This window comes from Meleagris gallopavo, chromosome 7 (genome assembly GCF_905368555.1).
Source record: "Meleagris gallopavo chromosome 7, MGAL_WU_HG_1.1, whole genome shotgun sequence".
Lineage (NCBI taxonomy): Eukaryota > Metazoa > Chordata > Aves > Galliformes > Phasianidae > Meleagris > Meleagris gallopavo.
Window position 1 is genome coordinate 27,263,137 of NC_139410.1, and position 24,418 is coordinate 27,287,554.

General features: G+C 45.6%; 1 protein-coding gene and 1 long non-coding RNA gene across 21 annotated transcripts in view; both read left to right on the top strand.

The window, feature by feature from the left end:
- KALRN (kalirin RhoGEF kinase) overlaps positions 1-24,418 on the top strand; it is a 451,786-nt gene that overhangs the window by 385,523 nt on the left and 41,845 nt on the right. For 17 of the 20 annotated variants that reach the window (XR_014884476.1, XR_014884477.1, XR_014884475.1 and 14 more), the window contains 2 exons: positions 19,572-19,855; positions 20,701-20,805. Coding sequence is in view for 17 of the 20 variants with exons in the window: in XM_085228421.1 (XP_085084547.1) it covers positions 19,572-19,855; positions 20,701-20,805 (389 nt within the window). In the remaining 3 variants the exon portion in view is untranslated. The remainder of the gene's footprint in view (positions 1-19,571; positions 19,856-20,700; positions 20,806-24,418) is intronic. The other 3 variants (XM_085228422.1, XM_085228426.1, XM_085228435.1) reach the window with 1 other exon arrangement.
- On the top strand, positions 382-11,712 carry LOC146544012 (uncharacterized). Its single transcript, XR_014884478.1, has 2 exons — positions 382-2,023; positions 10,262-11,712. It is a non-coding gene; the product is annotated as an uncharacterized LOC146544012 (long non-coding RNA).

A 24,418-nucleotide genomic window follows, 5' to 3' on the forward strand; every position in this document is an offset into this window, starting at 1 on the left:
TGTTGTAATTAAGCAAACCACTTTTTTCAGAGCTGAAATTACACCTTAATTAGGTTTTAGAGTTTGGCTGCAATTACAGGACTACAAACTTGGTTGTCAAACTTTGCCCATAAGTACTCTTTCACTGAACCTTCACCTCTAAGCACTGTTTTATTGCTGCGTGCTGTCAGTGTCATGTGCACCATGTCTTTAAGATGTGCTGTTTTTGGCCTGATGGTTCAAACATTCCTTGAGTGAAGTCAGAAACTTGTCTCCCACAAGCAATGCCGGGGTTTGGTTAGGGCTTACCACTAGATGTCCCTCTGAACCCCTCAAACCTCCCATATCTGCAGTTTCGTGGGAGCCAGTTCGGGTTGGTGAAATCTCAATGCTGATGTGGGATGCTGAGCCCTCGTGGGATGCTTCACCCACATGGGATGCTGTGTCCTGGCAGCAGTCAGCTCTGCCAAGTGTCTTGGGACTGAAATGCTATTTTTAGGGTGTCTCTAGTTTCTTAAACAAGGAATCTAAAAGGTTTGCTTTGGAAGACTTTTAAAGGCAGCCAGGAGCAGGGTTCTGCTGTCCCTAGTGTTGTGAAGACCCTCCATGAAGGACAGGTCTTGCCTTGTAGACCAGATCTCCATGCAGGAAGACACAGGGCAGGACACCAGGAGCACACTGAGATGCCACTAAAGAGCACATTACCCCTTTATTTTGTTTGCTCAAAGCAGGCTGAGTCAAGGTGGGAGGCAGCAGCTCAGAGGGCAGGATGTGGTGTGAAAGGCAGAATACAAAAGAGAGAGACATGGTATGAAGCAGAAGGTGGAGAAGTGAAGGTCTTTAGGAAAAGGAGAGGTGCAGAAGGGCAGAGGGGCCCTTGTAGGTTCCGCATCCACATCTTCCCTCTCCACTTGCTGTGGTGAAACTGTGGCCACTGTTTCCCATGAGATATTGTCTGACTGCTGCAGGCACCAGAGCCCATGCATCTCCTAGATAGGCAAAGTCCCAAGTCAAAGAAAGACACAACACACAGCAAACGTAGGCAGAGTGAAGGTTCACTTCATTCTCACATGCTGATCAGCAGCCTGGTGCTCAAGGGCAAGGAAACGGTGCATGCTCCAGGCTGGTTCTGAGGTTGCCAGCGCTTCCAATGGGGCTGCAGTCAAAGAACAATTCCCACATGTATGCCTGGGAGCGTGTTGATTTTGCTCATTTTTCAGTACAAGTGTGTAAAATGCATGATGCTTCCACTTAGGCATCCTGCCCAAGCAAGGTTCCAGCAAGGTTCACTTTTGGCACCTCCAGTTTTCCGTGTTTTAGGTGGGAAACCTTAACATGACAGGCTGGCACTTTCTGAAAGGAAAGCTCTGTCAGGTTGGTCCGTGTCTCAGACTCTCACCCTGAGCAGAAGGGCTGTGGTGCTTCAGGCAGACCTCCTGCAGAAAGCCGATGGGAGAGCTGTTGGGCACGTATCCTGGTTAATGCTTCCAGCCAGCTGTAAAAGGCTTTCGTTGTCTGATGCTTAAGCTGAAGGAATGGCGGGGAGGAAAAAAGATAGTTGTGACTTGGGGGGAAAAAAAAAAAAAAAAAAAAAAAAAAGCAAAGTAAGTTTAGCCTTTTAAAACCTCGGTAACCTATCAGAGCTGCAGCAAACTTCCTGCGGGGCAGCTCCTTTCTCCATCCCCGCGGTTCGGACGCGGCCGAACCCCTCCCTCCCGTGGCCCCCCTGGCTGCCGGCGCTCCGCCCGCCGCCGCCCCGTTGCATAAGGGCAGGGCTGGGGCGGCCCCGCTCCGCCCCCGGAGGTGCGCGCCGGGCTCCGAGGGGACAGCGGCGGCTCCGCGGGCGGCTCGGCCGCTTAGCGTCGTTCTCTTTACAGTATTTTTTGGCTTTGAGGCTATTTTTTTTTTTTTTTTCTTCCAAGCGGGCCGGTGGCTCCTTGCCATGAGCAGCCCGAAGGCAGCATGAAAGCGGGCAGGCGCGGCTATCCAGCCCGCTCCGGTGTAGGATGGCTCTTGGCGAAGTGTTGCTGCTGCTCCTGCAAAGGTCGGTGGGGACGGGGGGACGAAGTGGGGAGGAGTGGTTGTCCTCGGGGTCGGGGCCGGGAGCTCATTGGGAACCCCGGGCAGTCGCCCCTCCAAGGGAGAGAGTGGAGGAAAAGGGTGGAGGAGCAGCCGGGACCCCAGTCCCGGGGCAGCCTGACCCCCCCGGGGCAGTCGGAGCACCCTCAGCACGCAGCGGGGCCGGGGTGTCTCGAGGGAGAAGGCTGAAGTTGACGGGATCCGTGTTATCGTGACTGGTAGGAAACACCCAGGGACTGTAAGGTCATCGGGGCAGGCAGAAATATTTGCTTAAATGGGATTTCTTCTCCCTGCTTCCCCTCCCTTCCCCGGTCTTTCTTGGGCTCGGGTAGGGCAGCGCGCTTTGGTAACATCTGTTTCTCAGAGCCGACAAATCTGTGAATGATGATTTGGGAAGGGCTGGGGACGCTGGGCTGAGACTGAGGGCTTCTTGTGGAGGTGTGGGAACGGCACGGTGGTGAGAGTGCCTTGTGAAAATAAAAGGAAGACTGTTTTTTGCTAGGAACATCCAGGCTGAGATGGGCTGGGTGAAGGCTTCCCAGCCCACAGCCTTCACACTGATACGGCTCTGGAACTTGTTCTGCATAGTGCAAGTTTTTTAATGGGAGATCAGTGTGGTATCTCTTAGTGGCTGAGCATCAATGTCCCCAACAGCACTTGCATCTTTTGTTTAAGGTTGTTGTTTCTCTTAAAGACTAAAGCCGTTAAATTCAGGCTTTTCTTCATGATGGAATCCCCAGGTGAAGATGGGATTACTAATTTCACAATGCATACATTTGCAATGCAGAAGCACTGCTACCCCAGTTATTGACCCAAAGCTAGCCAGAGCAGAGCTGAAACACGGGTTTTGTGAGATGCTGATCTCTGTAAGCCTGAGGAGAACATCCTACTTCATGCCAACTAAGCAACATCTGTAAGAAGAGGCACATAACCTGGTAGTCTCTGTGGAGCTGATAACGGAAAGTCTATAGAGCTAAGCCGCCGTGAAAGCCAGGCCTCTAGGTGGAGGGGGAGGGGAAACAGCTGGCTCTTCTCTCTCCTTTTGAAATGTTAACTGTGTTTGCAGTTCTGGTTTAAGGGTCAGTAACAAAAAAGGTTTTGTGACACTGGTTGCTTGCTTTCTTTTGTGACCTTGGTAGTCAAATTCGAATGGGCAGAAAGTGTAAGAAGCTACCTGTTACAGTCATAGAAAACCAAAGGCAGTCCAGTAGTGGAAGAGCTCCCTAAGCACAGGCAGTACCAAACTTTGTACTTGAGGAGGGATTTGGTTGTTCCAGACACTAACATCAGTGTGTTCTTGGTGGCAGCTTCTGCCGTTCAATAGAGGTGCTCTGAAGTGGCAACCTGGCCTTTGAAGCTTTGTGTATCTGGCGTTGTCAGTGTTCATCTTTGCTTTGGGGGGACGTGTCTTCTCTAGGACTTCTCACTGATCTCAGCCTTGTAGTAGAGAGGTCACCTCTGGCTATGTTAAGATTGGATACACGAAACACCTTGGAGTAATTCTCCCTGCTGTGCCCCATCAGTGAATTTCCCTTTGCCTCTCCTTTTTCCTGTGACAGATGCCTAATGTATCTTGATCTTTGCACCAGCCAGGTAGGTTTCGTTGTGCCAACGAAAACTTTTGGTGAGAGGAATTGAGCAGCTGAGCCTATGGCTTGCTCTCAAACAGAGGTTGGTGCTTTTTGTGCTGTTGAGTTTGGAAGTGATGTGGATGCTTCATCTCCTAAATAGCAACAACAATGCTGAATTAAAAGAAACAAACAAAAAAACTCAACATCCAACAAACCAGTGGTCCTGAGTGCGTTTTGTGTAACTGGTCATTGCTCTGAAAGATTTTGACAGACAAACTATCACATAAATCACCTCTTGTCTTTTGCAGCAGCAGTGACCTTGTTCCTGCTTTTGTGCCTGTTTCTCTTGGTGAGTTTCTGATTGTGTCAGCTTTGCAACTATTGGGATCCATACAGGGAAAGTGAATGACACTTAGTACCAGTTTTCCTCTGACCCAGATAGTCCCCTACATGAACTAAATAAGGACTACTTGTCTGTCCTGCAGTATGGAGAAATACGAATCCTAATATAGGAGTGCTTCGGAGCAAGAGTCTGTCACTTGTTCTCAGCCATAAAAAGGGGGAGCTAAGCGCAGTAACCTTGCACGGCCTCCAGGCCAATGGCCTCAATCAGCCAGGAGCAGCCAAGCAAGGCCTCTTGCAGTATTTCCTAAATGCACAAACCCAAAGTAATGACCTAGTGTAATGGGATGCCCCTTAGCATTGCAGAACGGGCTTTGAAGGCAGGCTGATGAGAGGGTTCACATTCTGATGGCGTTCTGATAACTAGAGACAGTCATTTAGTTTTCCTCTCAAATCAGCCCAGGATCTACGGTTTAAAATAATTCTATGTTTCTTTTATCACCATCTCCTCAGTTACCTGTGTGATTCTGTCTGAGGCTCCGATGAAATGGCTGTGATGTGGGAATACAGGGAAAGAGGAGGTTCAGTGCATGCAGTGTTCAGCTGCATACTCCGACTGTCACAAGGTCAGAGCTTGGTTACCTTTAACCATGGAGCTGAGGGCAGAGTTCAGTGCCATTGCCCCACACTCCCATCAGCACAGGGCTCTGTGGCATGGCCGTGCAGGGCTGGCACCGGGTGGAGTTTGGCTCTTCCTTCTGCATTCTTTGTGTTACTGCCCTGTTTCTTTCTTTGCTTTCTTTCCCCCTTCTTGATTTCTTACTATCCTTCTTGTAATACACAGCAAAGGGAGCTGTGCCAGCAGCCTAGAGCATCTCTGCTCACTGGTCAGAAACAGAACCTTAACTGGAAGTTGGGCAAACTGACGTAATTTCAAGGGCTGTCAGCAGCATCTTAATGAAAGTTATTTCTTCATTAGGTAGAAAGTGAGATCTGATGGTGCTTTTTATAGAAGGTGCTGACATTGTGTTAGAGCAAGCTGCAAGCTTTGCTAAGGAAACTGGTACCTTAGTGCTGCATGGTAGCAAGGGAGAGATCTGCAATAGTATGTCCAAGCCTGTAACATTTCCTAATTTGAATGTATTTTATTTAGTGTTTCAGCGTGAGCCATGGTTACACTGCATAAAGAGCAGTGGAATGCACGGCCAAAGCAGTTCTGTCAAAAATGAGGCAGAGGAGAAAACAATAGTACAGCTAAGGGTGTCAACCAAAGCTTGCTTTGTTTCCCGGTCCTTCCTGAATGAGAAATATGAGGAAACTGTTACCTTCTCCAAATACACTCTGTGGGTTAAGCCTCTGTGTTGCTCATTAGCTGTATCTCAGTAAAGTCAGGAGGATCAAGTGTACTGGCTCTTTGTGGGCGCCAGCCTTGGGCTCAGCTCCTTCTCCTGGCAAGTTCACAAGAAAACGGCTCTGTGAGGTTTGGGAGAGCTGTTGCTGTCTCCTTCCAGCTCTATTAAGAGAAAGCCAGTGAGTCCATGGCAGGAGCAGCTCTTCCAAGCCCCACATTCTCCCACCTCTGCAGGCTGAGTCAGGAGCTGGAGTGGGTTGTGGCAGAAAGAGGTGATAGAGCTGATGGAAACACTGCTCTTCTGGGCAAGCAGGATGAGCAAGGCAAGCTGAATGCTACTACTGAAAAAAAAAAAAAAAAAAAAAAAAAAAAAAAAAAAAAAAAAAAAAAAAAAACTAGAACTAGTATGGAATTGTGCTTTCCAATGCCCACCTTGCACCCTGCTACATGTCCTGAGCTAAGCATGTGCAAAGTGCCCAGCAGTCCCGGTGCTGATCTGCTGGAGTAAATGAAGACCCATGGGTCTGAACCTGTGTGTGTGTGTGTGTCTTCCCCTTGAATGTGGCAATGAGACCTATGAGGATTTGGGCAAAAGTCTTGAGGCCAATAAACTGTCTCTGAACACAAGAAATGGAACTGGAAGCGCGGCTGGCTGCTACAGTGTTCGATCCAGTGCTGAGGAGCAGTAACCTTTTTTTTAGGATGATTTAGCTATAAGTATTGTTAAATCTTATCTGTTCATAAAAGGTGTTTTAAGGTCGGGACATTGCTCATGGGTTTCCTCGGGTCTATTTTCTGTGGCTGTGTATTACCATGACACATGAAGCATCAAAGAGCAGAGGAGGTTTGGGATTTTCACAGGGGTGGTTGTGCACAGGGCTCCTCTGCTCACTGCCAGTCACTTTCTGTAACTGTGGTGTGCCCCACATCAGTGCCAGCATTTAGGATGCTTTACCAAGTGTCAATCAGATCAAAGCAATCCAAGTGTTGGTTGCTATTTGTCGTCTTTGCAAATTCCACGTGCTGGATGAGTCTAGCTCTCTGGACATGGGGTAGACCTTCATTGTCTGGCTTTGTCTCTCCATTTTCAGGCTGATCATCCAGCCTTATCTTTTGAGATGTGGTTATATACAGGATGTAACAGTCGTACAGAAACTTTCAGATCTTAACTCGTGTTATTAAAGTAGCAAGATCAGCTTTCAGTTACAGCTCTGGGGCTGGGTGCATGGGGGGATACTTATTGTTGAGATTGCTGCATTGTTTTAAACTTTGATAAATTCGTCCAGCCTTAAAGAAACATGGGGTTTGCTTTTATTTGGGCAGAGCTCCTAAACTTTCCATTCATGCCAAGAAACATACAAGAAGTCATAGAGCTTTATTCAGCTTGTCAAAAGCCTGGAGAAGGGAGGAAAATAAGAGTAGATAATTGTGAAAAATATAGCTTGGGTAGCTCCCTGCTTAATTCAGGGAATGTGGGTGACTTAACATGCTGCTTTTCTATAAAGTAAGAGCCAGATAGATGTATTGTTTAGGAACTCAGTGCACGGATGCTGACATGAAATAGAAGGGCAATAATTTCACATGACCCCAGAAGGATTTTGGTGTGGTGGTTTTTTTTGTTTGTTTGTTTTTTGTTTTTTTTTTCCCAAACTGCTATGTTTCAGCACACACCTTGTTAAAACTTTTGTATGTGTTAAGAAAACTAATTTGTCATGTTGAAGTTAGAAAACTCAAAACATTTGAGTCTAAAAATATCACTGATACCATACTATCCAAACACAGCAGAGCCCTGCTGCATTTCAGTGTACTTCTCATCTGTTAACAGGCTTTGTGAAAGACATTTTGGTCTTTGGAAAAAGTTGTGGTTTCTTCTCAAAAGAGAAGAACCTGTTGAGTAGTCAGTCAGTACAGTGGGATTCTTCAGGAGTGGTTTTTGGTTGGGTGAGGAGCTCCAGCTCTCTGCTGGTTAAGCCACTGCCTGTCAGTTGCTATTGCGGAATGGTTCAGTTGCGAATGTTGCATCACACAATGCAGTATGGTGTAAAAATATTTCTAAAATAACTACAGAAGTACATCAGACTGCTTTCCGGAAAAAGATTGAGTAGGATCTGAGAACTTGTAAGTAATTATTAGAAAATACTTAAGGTGATATGCCCAAAAATGTCTCCCTTGCTGTTGTAGAACCACAAACCAAAACTCAACCTGTTTGCTTTTAGTTCATCTTTGATGTGGCTGATTATCCTGAAAGACAAGTGGTCCCTGGGATGAAAGGCAGTTAGTGCATCCCATCTCCTTTCAGATGCTGTTGCCCTGGGCTGTCCCTGTTGGACTGAGGATGTGGAAGCTGCACACATCACCTGAGCTCCTTGCAGATAGTTAGGATGAAATATGAAAATGTCACTGGTGGAGTCCTAATGACACAAGAAATGGAACCTGCAAAGTGGATTACAGCAGCTAATAGTAGAACAGCTTCTCTTTGATGGGGAGAGAGCCATTAAATACGCTTCAGTTTACATATATGTCATTGGCTTTTTATCTAATGCGATGTGCATAATATCACACTGCAGAAAGTCCTGTGCAGCTCTGGTTTCTCACTCCCTCACCTCCCAGCGGTTCTCAGTGCCTAAGGATGCTCTTCTACCGTATGGGAACTCTGATTTCTTGGTATTTTTGGAAAACAGCAAATATATCTCCCATTTTGCATGTTGTCACGTAAGGACTTGGTAGTTACTATTTGACTGCCCCTGTTGTACTCCTATACACTTGATGGCTCACTGTGCTGCAGCCAGCATTGGCCTTCATGCAGCTCAACACCTCTGAAGTCTTGGAGCCGTGCAACGTTATATTCCAGGCTGCATTAAGGGCTGAAGCCTGGGAGCCAAGTCTGCAGATGAGCCTGGTATAGAGCCCAACATGTGTCCCTTTGCACTGGGTTCTGCTGCAGCCCCTGCCCACACTGAGCACCCTGCAGACCGCGGCCCTGGCTCCAAGGCAGGCTATGGGAAGGGTTGCACAACCCCATATAATTTAACCACACGCTGAATAAATACACTTTCGAGAACTCTTTTGAAGACGTGTTGCCTAATTAATCCTGCAGGGGGTATAATATGTATATTTTTGAAATCCAGTTTTAGCATCGTGCAATTAGCTTTTATGGCCTAAGGATTCTGATTTAAGACATTCTTTCATTACTAATGGTAATCTGTTTTAATTAGAAATGCAAATGTCTTTTAGACCCAAATGTATCTGAGTGGTACAGTGTAAAAAGATGATTCACAGCTAATACCATTTAAGTGCCTCCAGACTGCTATTCATTATACTTTCTGTAGTTTGAACCCTGAGGACCAACATGATGCTCAAACATTGCTCTCAGTTGTAGTATGTGAAGGCTGAATAGATTTCTTTAGGAAACAGAATAAGTATTAATCAACAGGGATCGTTAGGAGGGCAGCAGAAGGAAAATCATAGCTGTAGGCAGGAAGGAGGCAAGCACTGCGAGTGTTCCAGCAGTGACTTCAGCTCTCTGACAGCAGAGCACAGCCCTGCCAGGTGCTGAGCAGACAGCAGCATCTTCCCTGGCTGTGTCTCAGTGTCACTGAGCTCACTCAGACTGGAGCATCCTGGGCTGTGTGGGGAGGGCTGGAGCTGCTGGGAGCAGTGCTGTAACATCTGAACTGGCAGTGTGTCACTGAGTAGGGACTTGAGCACAGCAAGCTGCAGACGAACTCCTAAAGACTAATGTTTCCTGAATATTCACTGCACTCACTTATCCTGGAGATAGATAACTATCGGGTGGGTGGATGCCTGTGATGGGGCATTGTGTGTTACATTCAATGATTACCCCACTCGACAAAGTGTTCTCAGAGTCAAAGAGCCTCTGCTGCTCAACCAGCCTACTCTCACTGTTGTATTCAAATAAAAGTATTTCTTTTTCCTAGTTGTTTTGAAGGATGTGGCTAAAAGGAAGTCACTGCTCAGCAACAGTGATGTAGCTTTGAAGAGAGGGTTTGTAATGATAATCTTTCTTGCTTGATAGAATAGTTGTGCAGCTACTTGTGATTACACACTAATGCAGTGGGAAGCCAAGTGATGCTGTTGCAGTGCAGCTCTCTGCTGAGCTGGACTTAAAGTTTTTTTTCCCATGTGGAGCTCCTTAGTAATGATGAAGGTTCTGGGAAACCATAGGATGTTCCTTGTGGCCCTCCAGAAACCTGAATCACGCACTTCCTCAGGAGCAGCTGTACTGGGGATGCTGGTAGCTGGGTCAAGGCACAGCCTTGGAGGGCTCAGTAGAGTGCTGCAGGCCCCTCCTGCCCTGAGCAGCAGATGTCTCTGAGAGCTCGATTGCCCACCCTATCTCTCCTGCAGATGCAGCGTAGCAGCGATTTCAGCACTAGTAGATGATAAATGCGCAGACTGGTGCTGTGGGGAATGTTCCTTCCAGCCCTGCTCCCTGTCCTGCAGGCAACCGGGACGCAGATCGCATGGGCTGTTACGTGGGGCAGCAAGCGATGTTCTCCATTCCTGCTTAAGCTGAGTGATACAAAGCTTCCCAAAGTCTGACAGTCTTGAGTGTGCACTTAAAAGTCTCCGAGCTGCTTAGCCGTTTTCCTGTGCCGTGTTCAAAGAGCCAAGCATCGCAAACACCAGCAGTTCTTATCTGTGTGTTTTATTTCCCAACCGCTGTTTGCATTTACTTCATTCATTACTTCTCTCAATCCATCCCAACCAGTACCTTTGCTGTGAGCTTGTTTTTCTCGCTGGTATTTCTGGAGGAAAAGGGTGTGCAGGAAGCTGCTTTGAGCAGCAGCCATGGAGGCTGAGGCTGCCATGTGTCTGTTGTCCAGCACCCCAACCTCGTTGTTCTTGGTGGTTTCGTGGTGTCCGCTCTCGCCTGCACCACTCACGACTTATCCTTGTTCCGTTCTTTTCTTTTCAGGGGCTGTCAGAGCCTGAATAATTTAAGAGGGAACAAATGAGAGACGTTCATGGAGGACTCTGTTCTTACCTAGGCACAATTTGACAAGCATGTAGATTGCCTTGGGTTTCCACTGCACCTACCACAACTTTACTAAGAGAAAAGCCCCCTTTCCTAGACATCTGTATCATTCTTGCTTAGTAAAGTTGTTCAAGATCAGCGCCTTTGGAATTGGTTGGTAAATGGACAAAGACTTTCTCTTTGCCCGGAGCTCCTGACAGCCTCCAAGTACCAAAGAGAACTCCACACCACTAGAAAGCAAGAGACAGCTGCTGAATGTTGGAAGCTACTGCATTTGGCAAAAGAAGCTGACGCTAAGATGCACACAGTTGTGTTTGTTTTTTTCTGCTTGTTTTCTGTGCTTTCTGAGCCCTATGTGTGCCTGGAAAGTTTAATGACCAATTCCTTCTTTCTCAACATGCAGTTTTACTTCCTACCCCCAAAAGCTTTGGGTTCTGTTCTTGCTTTTTGTTTTCCAATTCCAATTTATTTTGTCACAGATACTGTTCAGTTGTTTCCATTAGGAATTGTTTGGGAACATAGCTATGATTTCCTTTGAGGTAGGGAGATATAAATAAGACATTCAGATGTCCTCCTCTCTCCTGCAAAGTTCAGCAATGGCTCACTTTGCATAGAGGCTGCTGGCTTCGAGCGTAAAGCAGAGCTATCCTTAGCAATCACAGAATTATTAAGGTTGGAAAAGACCTCTAAGATCATCCAGTCCAATGATGTCATTTGACTGAGAAATGACTTCATTAAATGTGGAAACGTTCTTACAGTAGCTCAATTTGGAAGCTGCTGAATGAAGCTGACCCCTGACGCTTTACAGAAGAATAAGGCTTGTGTTGTATTAACAGCTGCTTGGAAACCACGTGCAATAAATTTTGTTTTTGTGCCCACCACTAGGATAAAAGGCAGTGTTCACCATCTCTGGTACCCTTAGCACTCTCAGCAGAGCAACATTGCTTAGATCAAAGTTTAGAAGTCTGCTTCTGTGTGGGTGTCAAAGCATCTCACAGTTCCTTATGCTAAAAGTAACAGTGTACTTGCAAAGGCCAGCAAATGCTGTTCTTGTTCAGCTTTAATCATGACATTTTCCCCCTCATCATCCCACACAGGTCTCTTTAAAGGTTCAGGGTTAAAACTTTTTTTATTTTTATTTTTTTAAAACATGCACAAGTCTCCTGTCAAAATATATCAAGGAGGATTTTGCTTTGTGTTTGGAGTCCTGTTCATTTTGTTGCTAGTGACACTTACTCTGGAAACTTCAGGGTTTGAGATGGTGTTATTTTTGTCACAGAATGAGGACAGTGTAAATACAAAATGTAAAGTAGAAGAACTTAGAAGTGCTTCAACAAGCTGTTTGACTAAATTGAAATAAATGTTGGTTTGTTCAAAAAAAAAAAAAAAAAGCATGCCCTTTCTGGATCTTGTTACTCTTGACTTTTTATTCCCTTTCTTTACTAAAGTGAGATGCGTGCCTCTTATCTTCAGAAATCCACTCACTCAGCTGTGAGGCATTGCCAGAAGACTGTTCCTGTGTGTGTTCCCTGCAGATGTGTTGCTGGGCTGGATCAGGATGAGTGCTGGGTTCAAGCCCCAGCCAAGAGAATGGGTGAATGAAATTGAGCACATAGATCTACTGTGTTTGTCTTCAAACTATTGCGTGGAGCAACGGCTCCTTTTCTGAGCTTTTCCACACTCCTTCATTCAGTAAAAGTGTATTCTAGAAGGGCATTGCTATGCCTGGGGAGGTAATGAGGGTCCCTTGAAGGACTTGAGGCTGGTCAGTAGCACATCTATCTCATGGTATTTGGGGGCAGGAGCTGGCTAGGAGCATCTCCCCAATAGATGAGTGGGTTCACTCTGTGTGTGATGTCCTCTTGTTATTCTTATCGTGAGCTCAGAGCAGCTTACATGAGGGGTCTTATGGAAAGGCCCATAAATGGAAAGAAACCTCCCATCATGGATGCTCATCATAGCTGTAAGCTGTTATATTGGATGTACGTTTCTGGATGGGACACCTGATGAGGAGGACCACAGGCGTGTCTGCCACTTGAGTGCTGCCAGGTCAAGCTGCACACTTTCCTGAGAGCCTCTTCAGAGGTCAAGGACATGTCCTGCCCTCACTTGCTGCAGCTCCTGGGTTAAATGCTCATCCACAGGAAGCAAGATCCTGCCCTGTATCCGTCTGAGAACCCCTTTTCCTCTTCTCCCTGTGCCTTCCCTAAAGTTGCCTCTGGCAATAGCTTTAAGTCCATATGAAACCATAACTGTGGCGGGAATGACGGTTGTGGCTGTTCTTCTTCTTACCAGCACTCTTGGACAGCAAAGAAGTCATGTTTCCACGCAGAGAGCTCTAGCACTGTGCCTTACCCTTGTGCAGCTTCTCTCCCAGTGGCCCGGCTTGCTCATTCTGCACGCTCTCAGGGTTTCAGGAACTTCTCTTGCAAGGTCTCTAGAGACCATGCGCCTCTGTGCTGCTTCTCCAAGCTTTGGGCTTTCTCTCACCCTTTGAAACTTTCCCAGAACTGCAGTGACTTCTCTCTGACCTCCGGGAACTGGCGCTCTTGAGCCCTGACGCTCCGGCTGGCACAACCAAGACCTGGAGACTACTTTGGGATGTCAGCTTTCCCAGCACATGCTGGATGAAAGCCTCATCTGAGCAACACCAGCTAAAAATAAAAACTATTCAACTGGAGCTAATGGCGGCCTGCCATGAGTTATTGCTCATTAAAGGGAATTGTCAGATGCTTAACTTCAGCTAATCATTTCCTGCTGCGAGATCGGCCTGGTATGAAGCATACTCAAATGTGGGAAGGGGATTCACAATAACTAAATTTAGACAAGGGTGTAATTTATTGGGCTCCCTCTGTAGTTAATGAGAAGAGAGAGGCTGCCGCAGGGGGTGCATCCTGCTCTGCATCGCCCTTGGGCAGGAGCAAGCACGGCTCCTTGATTGCTGGGATGAACCAGCACCCTGGCTAGGTGAGTGCCTGCTCTCCTCTGCTTCATCTCCTGCCTGGAAGCAACAACTGGGAAGCTTTGGTACTGCGATCCTCCCAGGAACATCCTTTTTTCATCACAGCAAGACTACGGGGAATTCTGCAGAACATCATCTTTGTCAAATGGCTCTTCTTGCCCATTTCCAAGAAATATTAGCTATGGAATAAAGAAACAGTTGCGTTTTGAATGTTGTGTGATTAATTTATTTTTTCCAGTTAATTTTGGAAGTTAGTCTTGTTTGCATGTCTGGCAGTGATCCCAAAAGTCAAAATTTGAGTTCTCACATTACAGTGACTGGAAAGTTTGTCAAGTACGTCTGCTTTTAGCAATGTAGGTTTCTTTCTCTGTTGGACTAGAAACATTTGCATGAAATATTTAACTCCATATCTCTCTTTAAATTTGGACTGAAGTCACTTTATCCACATAAATGGAATTGTGAGAGTCCTGCCAGATTGATTTGTGCTTTTGGGCATTACTTCCAAAGTGAAGCTTCATGCGATGTTCTGAGATACAAACAGAAGATTTAGCCGAAGCTTCCCAAGTCTGCTCATTTCCAGGTGGTTTTAAAGACAGAGAGAACATTTGAACTTGGAGTGAAATTTGCATTGAGATTTTGATAGCAGCATTTCAAGGTGTCTTTACCCTATGGGTGAAGCAGGGTCCAATGCTGCATCCCCTTGTTTCTCCCTTGCTGGCATCTGGGATGCAAGCAGGACAGGGCACAGGTGGGAACCAAGGAGAACTTCAGGAGAGTTTTGCAATTCCATTGTACAAGTTAAATGCACTTCTAATCTAAAGGGCTTTCCATGCCAGTTGTCCTTTATCTGTGTCCAATGCAGGCACTGAAAATTTCCTCATGTTCACTTGGGATCTGGTACAGATGCGGCGCCTGAGGAGGCAGTTTATCTGCTGACATTAAAACTTGTCAGATTCATTATTTACATTTGTCATGAAGCAGTGTTTAGCTTTTTCACTTGAGGAATAGCTGCAAAGTGACTTTGAATTATCCAGATATTGCGACCTCCCTGTGTTTTAGCAAATCCATGCCAGATTTTACATGCAGAATAGGCTCTAACGTTAAAACTAGAATCTGTCCTGTCATCTGCCTAAGCCACAAGGTTTTGTAACCCTGACTTGTGCCAATAAAAATGTTTCTCTGAGCATGTTTTGGACATTGAATACAAAAGCACAGAAGAGACCAAAGAAACAGTGCTTATTGCTCCTTTGGCCATCTTTGCTGAGTAGAGCTTTACCCCTTCAGTGCTGGAGCAGACAGGAGGTGATAGAGCCCCAGGGAGCTCATAAAGCTTCGTGGGGCCTTGAGATGTGACCTGGAGCCTACAGCCTCTTGGATGCAAGAGCTGCTCTTGGACAGGGCCGGGGGAGGGGGCGGTGCATTTTGATGGCTTGGATGATCCTTGTTTGTTTAGTGCGTAATACTAACATAGGGGCTGTGTTTGTGCATAGGGGGAGGCTGGGTACCTCCCTCTTTCCAGGATTTTCTGCTTCAGAGATTCCTGTCCTTCCAGGAAACTGTAGCTTGAGAAAGGACCGAGTCAGTCTTTCACCCACGTCTGATTCAATTCTGTCTTTGTCATAAATGTTATTTTACAGCAATCACTGAATATGGGAAATGGGCTCTGCTGAGCAGAGCGGAGTTAATTTATGTGCTCATTGGTCAGATTGTCATTATTGGCTTTCATTCATGAGTGGAATTATTTCTGTGGAAAAAAAAAAAAAAGTTGATTTACATGCACATGCTAACAGAATTACCAAGGTCCCATTCTGGCTCATCTTCTCTGGCTTCTGTGAAAAAAACCCTTTTCTCTCAGGCTGTTTTTCGGGGGTGAGAATTGGAGCCGTGCCTATACCTTCTGGTCCCATGTAATGATTGACCTCTTCTTAGCTCAAGCAGGAGTGTGTCCGGGCATAGTTATGCATCTTCATAGCCCTGTTCTGTGTGAACGTCTGGTTATCAAAGCATACTTCCCTCCTGTCGTATATGGTCTATGGTTAGTATGGATCAAAAAGAGAAGCCTTTCCCACTCCCTGTTACAGACTCGGGTTCTGCAGATGGATCCGATGCTGTGTTATCCTGGTCAGACCTCTGCTCCCCTGTGTGCTGTGGGGAACGGGGAGGTAAAAATAAAACGTCTTGGTGTTCAGTTCCAACAGCAATTCCTACTGGCTCAAGTGGGAATACAGCCATACCGCTAGGAGACATCTGTGAGATTTTTGTTTTTCCTTTCACCCAGCGTCGCACAGAGCTGGAACCTTCCATTTTCCGAGTAAAAGAGCTGTGCTTTTGTAGCCGTCTGTTCACTGTGGCAACAACAGCAAGCATTTCATGACTCTGGTGGTGTGAAAGCTCTGAATGTTAAAGCTCTTTGCACTGGCTGTGTATCTGCCACAGTCATATTGCCAGAAGTTTCTTGGAGATTCGTTTAGGGGTGTTTTGGAAACTGTCATTTCTCCTCACTGAATGACTGGGTTGGCCAGGAAGTCCATCTAGCCACACTCATCTGCTGAGCTCCCCGCACCCATCCCGCTTCACCAGAGGTCTGTTTTTAGACAGGGCTACAGTGACACGATGACCACGCACTGCAGCTCGCTGCCAGCCCCGCAGTGCCTACAGACCTGCTGCGGTGTGCCTTCAGCCACTTGTTGCAGTGGGTGCCTGAATTACTGCACTATGAGCCGCTGTATTGCACTCGAAGTGCTCTCTGGCTCTTCTTGAGCACAGTCTGCTTCCAGATAGCTCTCGCAGTACATTTTGCAGAGCACATATGTGCTAGTGCTTTGCAAGAAGAACACAGTAATGTGTTCTGCTTGATCCACTCCGTGTTTGGATCTCCACCTCCTACCACGTGCCATGATAAATGTGTTTGTAGCGGTACGTGTCACGGAAGCAGTGCAGCTCACACAAGCAGGGTTTTGGAGGTCATCCCAAAAGTCTTTCCTGGCAGATTTCATGTGTTGCATTTCTCTGTCTGTCATTAAAGGAGCTCTGCTCTTTCTTCAGCTCCACTCTTGCCTTTGTGACTGTGTCAGGTTGACCTGTATTATGTGTAAAAAAATCATTCTCAGCAAGGATGACAAATAACAAGTGTGACTCATTTAAGAACATGGCTGTATTGGCAATTCCTTTGGGGGGGGGGAAAAGAAAAAAAAAAAAAGGTTATGAATATTGTGTATGGATTGTAGGTGTGTGTTTTTGGAAAGCACGTTTGGTCATGGCGGGGAATAAGATAATGAGGTGGGAGTGCTTTGTACGAGTGTTGGGTGCTGAGCAGAGCCACCCAACGCTGGAGGTTCTCATGGTGTCTGAGTAGCAGACGTATGTCCTTTCCATTCTGTTTCCCTGCCTGTCCTCCAGCTAAAGAGCACACTCATGTCCAGAAAGAAGACAAGGCTGGGGCAGTCTCCATGTCCAACCTTGAACTGCTGCATGGCCAACCAAGCCCAGGTCTCCCTCCCTGATCCCTTACAGTGGTGAGCTTGGACATGCAGCAGGCAGGGAGAGTGAAGGAGACTTGATATTTGCTAGGGTCATGTGCCTGGTCCTAGGGGTATGGAAAATAGCCATTCCTGGTAAATAGCCTTTTCCATTACCATTGCCATGACCTTGAGCAGGAAAGTCACAAGCCTCCTTCAAGTAGGATTGTTGCGCTGTGTAACTCTCCTCACTACCCAAAGCTTCCTGAAACTTTTGGGCTGGCAGTATTTTTCACTTGCTGGTCTGAAAGCCTGGTGATCAGTTTGGAGATCATTACTGGCTCTAGGTTAAACTTCAGACAAAATTCCTACAATTGGTGATAGTAGTCTGTTGGCCAGCTCTGGGACTTGCCTGAGTGTTTCTGCCTCACTACTGCCTTTTCTTGGATGGCAGTGGAGAGTTCCTGACAGTCCTTGGGCTGGTGGGGTTGGACCAGACTCCATTTCACTTCCTATCAGCTCCCTTCCATTACTAATAGGTAAATTGACAAGGTGCCTTTGGATCAAGGTTGTAGTTTGGGCTATACTGCTTCCAGGCTGTAGTAAAAGCCTCTCTGTACATTAATTAACAAAGATATGGAAGATAGCTTATCCATGTTTTTCACTCCACCTCTTGCCTAAACTCTCTCCCCAGCAAAGTCCGTGTTACACATACCTTCCCCAGATTACATCCCTGAAAGTGACAGCATACAGAGAAGTAAACAATAGGATCAGAAAATCATTACGCTTGGTAAAGACCTCTAAGGCCATCTAGTTCAACCATCAACCTATCCCCACCCTGCCCACTATGTCCCTCAGTACCAGATCTCAACATTTCTTGAACACCTCCAGGGACAGTGACTCCACCTCCAACCTGAACTGTTTCAGCACTTCTCTTCCCGTGCCTGCAGCACTGCTCCTGTTGCAGTAGGACTTTCTGGCTGGGGGCATGGAGAGGAGGGTGAAGGTGCACGCACTCTATGAGCTGCCCAAGCGCTCAAAATCACCATCTTGAAAGCCTGAATTGTGCTGCCACAAGGTGTGCTGAAAAACTGCCTGAGCATCACGTGGAGCCCACCCCAGGAGCTATCTGAACCCCACTGAACAGAAGATAAGCTGCCCATAGACAAATATTATCTCGCACTCATTGATTTAACACTATTACACATTCACAGAATATCAGCAGTAGCTGGCTGAAAGCAGGCCTTTCTGAGATAAGACTCCTGTTTTGCCCTGATGGAGGAATGTCTGAAAGCAGTGGACCAGAAAGATCTAAGCAGCAATTCCTGGGATCTGCCATCTTCCCAGGCACACTTGCTCCAACTCCTCCCGTTGTCAGAAAACAGATGAGTGGATTTTCTGCTCTCTGAGAAATGGACTTTGACTTACTCTACTTGGTTGCAGTTATTTCCACATGTTCTAGTACATGATTTTTGATGCCAGGTACGTAATAAATCATTGGTTTGACCTCTGACTGAGGCTGTCTAGTTGTGACGTCTTGGAACTGCACTTTACAAGGTAGGCTGCAATCTCTGCTGGCTTCTAAATCAGGATAGGTGACTGTTCACTGGGAGGGCAGCTCTCCCTCAGCATGTGCATTACCCAATATCCACAGTGGTGTTTGTTGTTGGACTGAGAGTGACTGGATGCACTAGACTGCATTCATGTGCTGTAACTCATGTTTTTATTTTCTGCTGGGTTGGTTAGGAGACTCAGAGATAAGCATCTAAAAATGTGCAGTAATGTCAGATGACTGCTTTCTGATGTACAGTATGAGACATACTTTATGGGAGTGTGACAGAATTTCTGAATTCTGTAAAAATAAATAAATAGTGATTTCTTCTTAAGCTGAATGAAATAAAACATCTCGGTCCCTGTTTGCTCCTGGGGAGGGAGTTGCTTTTGCCACAGTTTCAGGAAGGTGAGAGCAGGACACTTGTTCCTAAAGGGCAATTGAGAAATGTTCCAGCAACTTGTTTGCTTTGTTTCTAAAGACTTATTGATATTGGCACATCTTTGGTCTGTTGCTTCAGGGGGTGAGGGAGGTTGTCCCATTTCCAAGGTGCAGGCCTGAACATGTGTATTGATAATTACAGTTGAATATGGTTCAGCAGAGTCTCTTGCCTAGGATATAATGAAAATCTTTTTAATTTAAAGCCTGCCTCATATCTTCTTGGGTGTTTCCTTTGGTTTGAACAATTTGTCATCTTCTGCAATTGTTCATTTCAATTTCATAGTTCTAGAGAAGGTTTGAAATCTTCTAACAAATTGCTTTCAGGGACAAAGCAGATAATTTCAAGGTGCTTCAAATAACCTTCAAAAGTTAATACGCAGTCAAACCAACAGTAATGTTATTGGGGTCTGGCAAAGGCTGAGAAACATTTATGGCACTGTGACCTGACAAAGTATTGATGGCTGTCAGGTCTCTTGTAGTAATCTGCTCTTTATGCCTAGCTTCTTTCTGGCAATTCACAATGAAATCTGTGGGAAGAAGCTGAGAAATTCAGCACTGACCATGAAATTCAGGCTCTCATCAAAAACTGGGTAGCTGTACTGCCTGTGACCTTTCGTAAGGACAGATTGTGGTAAAGTGTGTAAGATTGTAAAAGATGTGTGTTGCATGGCATATTCCTCTCTGGCATGCAACGAAAATTACACAATGTTCAGAGGTCACAAAATTTTCCATCGAAGCATCTTGCATTTTCATGTTGAGGAATGCCAAGTGTTTGATGTGTGCTAGGAAATAGGAGAGGGGCTGTTTTAATCCCTCATGTGCACTGTTTTCTTGCAGAGGCATATTCAGTCTCTTCCAATGAAAACGGGGGCAAGTCCGATTCAGTGGCCAACTTACAGCCCCAGCCATCCCTCAACTCCATCCAGAGCTCTCCCGGCCCCAAGCGCTCGACCAACACACTGAAGAAATGGCTGACGAGCCCCGTGCGCCGGCTGAACAGCGGGAAGGCCGAGAGCAACATCAAGAAGCAAAAGAAGGTGCGAGATGGCAGAAAGAGTTTTGACCTCGGCTCACCAAAGACTGGAGATGAAACCACTCCTCAAGGAGACAGCGCGGATGAGGTGGGTGTTGGTGTCTGTTGCAGGAAAGAATCTCTGATAGTTGGTGGTGGGTGGTTCATGCTTAAGCGAATGTGGCTCGCTTAGGGTCTACAAGGAGCAGTGAATTGTATGAAAAATTAAATTGATTAAAGTTGTGTTGCATACAGCACTGTCTTCCAAAGAACAATGTAATACGTAGGGAACATTTCAGAGTCTGCATATATTGTTATCATTTAACGAGATTTTTTTTAATAGCCTGTTGGAAATCTGCCAAGGACAGAAATGAAGCTATTTCTTAGCAGCCTTTATCACTCCTTGCTGAGGTTCATATCACCTTTCTCCTGCTATGGCAGTGTAATTCCTTACTGAAAGAGAACACTCAGAGAAATAGCCACATTTCTGTTAAACCAGCTGCGTATTTGTAGCTGCAGTTTCTCTGCAGGCATGTTCTTTCCTAGAATGGCTCTTTCCTGATAAAGTGAATGTGGAATCACAGGCAGAAAATGGAGAGGTTATGAACTGAAAGCAAATAGAGCAACACATTTTGAAAACTGTACATCGAGTTTTCATTTAAATTAGAAAATGCTTTTCTGTCAGCATGCAGACAGATGTAACTGCCTTAGCTCTTATCTCACACAGTACCTACATTTTCTGAAAAAACTGGTGCACAAGGGTTAACAGGCAAAACCATACATCTTTATTGCTTCTCTTTTATGATACTTGGTATTACCTACATCTCTCTCTACTGCTATACTGAGGTAGTTTTAGTATTGCTAGTGGACTCAAAGCCTGGTGGTAGGGATCAAATATCTAAAAAGATAAAAAGAAACCCCTATTTGCCTCTAATTTTATTTCATTTTTCTTAGAAGAGCAAGAAGGGTTGGGGAGAAGATGAGCCAGATGAAGAGTCTCACACACCTCTTCCTCCTCCTATGAAGATTTTTGACAATGATCCAACCCAAGATGAGATGGTAAGACCTCCCTTACTGTATCAAATTGCTGTTCTTAAATATTTTCTTAAAGCTGTCTCGTAGTCATTTCACAGACGTCTTCCAGCATCTGGGCTTAGGTGTGTGCTTACAACAGGCATCCATGTGTGAATCATAACCTGATACCTTTCTATATTTACAAATAGTGCCTGATGAGCAGTTTAGCCTTGCTATCTCATTTTATGACAGGTGTTGTGTGTTTGTGTTGTGTGGGGTCAGAAGTTCCTCTCAGGCTGATTGCATGTTCTCCACATAGGTTTTAAAAGTGTCATAGAATCACAGAATCATAGAATCATATTGCTAGCGGCTGGCAGTCACAGTAGCAGCGGTATTTCAAGGCAGCCTGGGCCTGAGGAGTAGGACATGTGATGGATAGAGTCTGCCTGAATCCAAACTACCACCCTTACCAAGAGCTAGATAACTTGTGCTCTGCACATCCCTGACCCACCTTTCTGTGTGATTGTCCTACCATACAACCTCAGCTCTCAATTGCTTTAAAACTTTCAGGTGGGAAATCCCACCCAGTCGTATCATTCAGCATTTCTGGGTTATGTGTGTATCAGCTCTAGTTAGTTTAGAGGCTCCCAAGGGACCTGAAGTTTCTCTCAGGAGTGCAGAGGGCCTTGGTCTTTGAGTGCCATGTTGCCAGCCATAGTTCTCAGCTGTTAGTTCAGGTCTGTAGAGCATTACATCAGGAATTTGTTGCCATAGATGGTGTACTGTTTTGTACTTGAGCTGAGAATCTGTGAACTTGGTTATGAAAGTGTTTCTCAGATAGCACAGGTCCTGTCTGTGCGTGTGCTCTTTACCCATTCCCAGTGCTTGCATCTCCCTTGCAGAAATCCATCCCCCCATCTAGCTGCTTCCTGCTTTCCTGCTGGCATCTGTTTTTAGCACTGCCACTTCTGTATCTCTATCCTCTGATTGTAATTACTGCGTGCCAAGAAGCAAGGATAGGGGAGATTAATAAAACGTTTAAAAAACAAAACAAAAAAAAACAAAACCAACCCAAACACAACAACCCAGAATGTTCTGGGTACGGTTCAGGCAGGAGTTTGGAGCAAACAACTGTGGGACTCGAATAGCAGAGTGGTGGAGGAAAGGGCTCAGGGCTCACTGCTAATCTGTCAGGAAATGTTACAACATGATGGTGGCAGTGAGGCCAGAAGGAAGCAGCTGGAAGCGCAGACTGCTGCCCTCTGAGCACTGCGTGTGCTGCTCTGGTGGATCCGTGCCCAGCACAAGAGCTCCTGGCTTGCTCTTTGAGGCTTTTAGCTACATGTTTGGGGGGTTGTTATTTAAAGAAAGCCAGACAAGACAAAACAGCAAAACCCTGCTCTTGTTGTGGTCACTACTTTTGTTTTTTAACACGCTGTGTCATTTCACTGTTCTGTAAAAACGTTTCTGACAGCACCAATCTTGTGGAACTAAACTGTTTTCCTCTCCAGATGTCAGAGCTTTATAGAGCATTTTGGCATCCTGTTTCTTCACTTAGTCCTAAAAGAGCGGATGAAATAGAACAAGATGCATCTGAGACCCTTTTATGTTCTCTTTTTCTTCCCCTATTCTCTTTATGTCCCTAACTCCCTGGCACCAAAACACCTCATGAGCGATGTCTGAGCCATTCTGAAGCCAAAAGCTCTTCAACTGTGTTATTTAGTCCTAGATATTGGTCATGTCCTGTTACTGCTTGTTTGTACAGCCTGTGGGGTTGGGGAAGAAGCAGTAGCAGGAGGGGACATCCACAGTGCCCATGTGCAAGACAGCAGTGATCACAGATCACAGAGATCACAGAATCATTAAGGTTGAAAAAGACCTCTAAGATCATCTAGTCCAACCATCAACCCATTTCCACCATGTCCACTAAGCCATGTCCCTCAGTGTCACGTCTGTCCTTTTCTTGAACAGTGACAATACCTTGCTGCTGCTGGAGGCGCATAATCAAAAATGATCACCTATCTTCATATTACAAATTTATAATTTACTCAATAGGGAATTGAAATGCCACTTTTCAATGTGCACTACACAAACCAGGCTCTTTTGTCAATCACAGAAGTGTTTTACTTCACCCTGAAAGATTTTTAGGCAGCAAACGCTCCTGTGCTCCCTTTAAAATCCTGCCATTCTGTACTTTTCAGAGAGATTGAGCAATTTCATTTAAAATAAGGGAGAGCAACAGCTGCTCAGTGCCCCCAAAAGTTGGACAGCAATAAGGTTATGTTGGGCAGTACATTCAGTGTGTTGGTTCAGTATCTGTGCTCTCAGCCTTTTTGATCCTAGACGTGTCCGTTGCATTGAAGGTGAAACCTGCTGTCTGAGCCTTTCCATTTGTATGAGTTTCCTGCATTACCAGCCTAATTCCTCAATTACCAGCCTGATTACCTGTAATTTTTGTTGTTGTTGTAATTAGAACTGTTGATTAGATGTATTATTTGAGTGAAAGATGAGACTACAAGGGGCAGGCTGTTCTCTTTCCTGTTCTGTCATGAAGCTTCTGGTTGAAATTAGTCTCCTTTGCCTTTTCTCTGTGTCCTGAGGTTATGTCACTCACCAAAGGGCTGCTGGAAGAGACGGCCCACTGCCTAATTCCTGCCATCACTTTTCCACTTACTCCCCAGCACTATTTGATCTCTTGCTCATTGGCACCTGCCTGATGACTTTGCTGAAACGGGTGCTCTGCAGAAGACCTTTATCAAGTGGCTGAGAGATGAATCAGCTTTTTCATAATTCTAATGCAGATTTTTTTTAAAGAATTAACCATATTTAGTCTGTGTCTGCCTGCCAAAAGCTGATTAATGAAAGGTTTAGAGTTTTAGTCAGTGCTAATAGTTAGTTCGGAATAAATACACATACAGGTGGGATAACAAATACCAGTAAATACCAAATTCCTGCAGCTGTCATCTGAGTACTATTTTTCAGACTGAGGTTTCTTAGGACAAAGACCTACATGGGTTAAGAGGACACCCCATGTAGAGCACAAACCTGAAGCTGAAGCTGAGTAGTGTGCAAGGATGCCATGCTTCACTGGGCATGAGAAGGTTTTTGGCATCACTGTGATGATGTCTTGGCATGTCAGGGGGTTTGTCAGCTATCAGTCTGGAAGTGCAGATGTCCAAAAATGTTACAAGAGATCAGATACCTGAAATTGAATACCTGTGACCAACAAGCAGAAATATAGCAGTGAAATTGATGTCACTGAGGATAAGTCAGCATCTCCAAAGAGTGCACCAGGTACTTAGGATGGATGAAGTACACAAGGGCATTTTCTCTTCACTGACAGCAGAGAGGGAAGAGAAAAAACACAGATTTTTGGATGACTGAAGTTGCAGTGCAGGTGTCATCTGAGGAGTTCATGTGGAGTTGCAATTGGTCTTTGGGGAAGGAAGGGGGGAGGAATGATTTTATCCCCTGTAATTCCATGCGTACTTTCACTTATTGCATTTATTCAATATGTATGTATGGGGGAGGGGGTAATTTCTTACATCTGCAGTAAGAAGATCAATTTTCTGGAGACTATAAGACCATAGATGTCCGTGGAAGGAGGAGCCAACAGGCATTCAGTGTATTGTAAGATGGTTGCAAATGAACTTCAGTT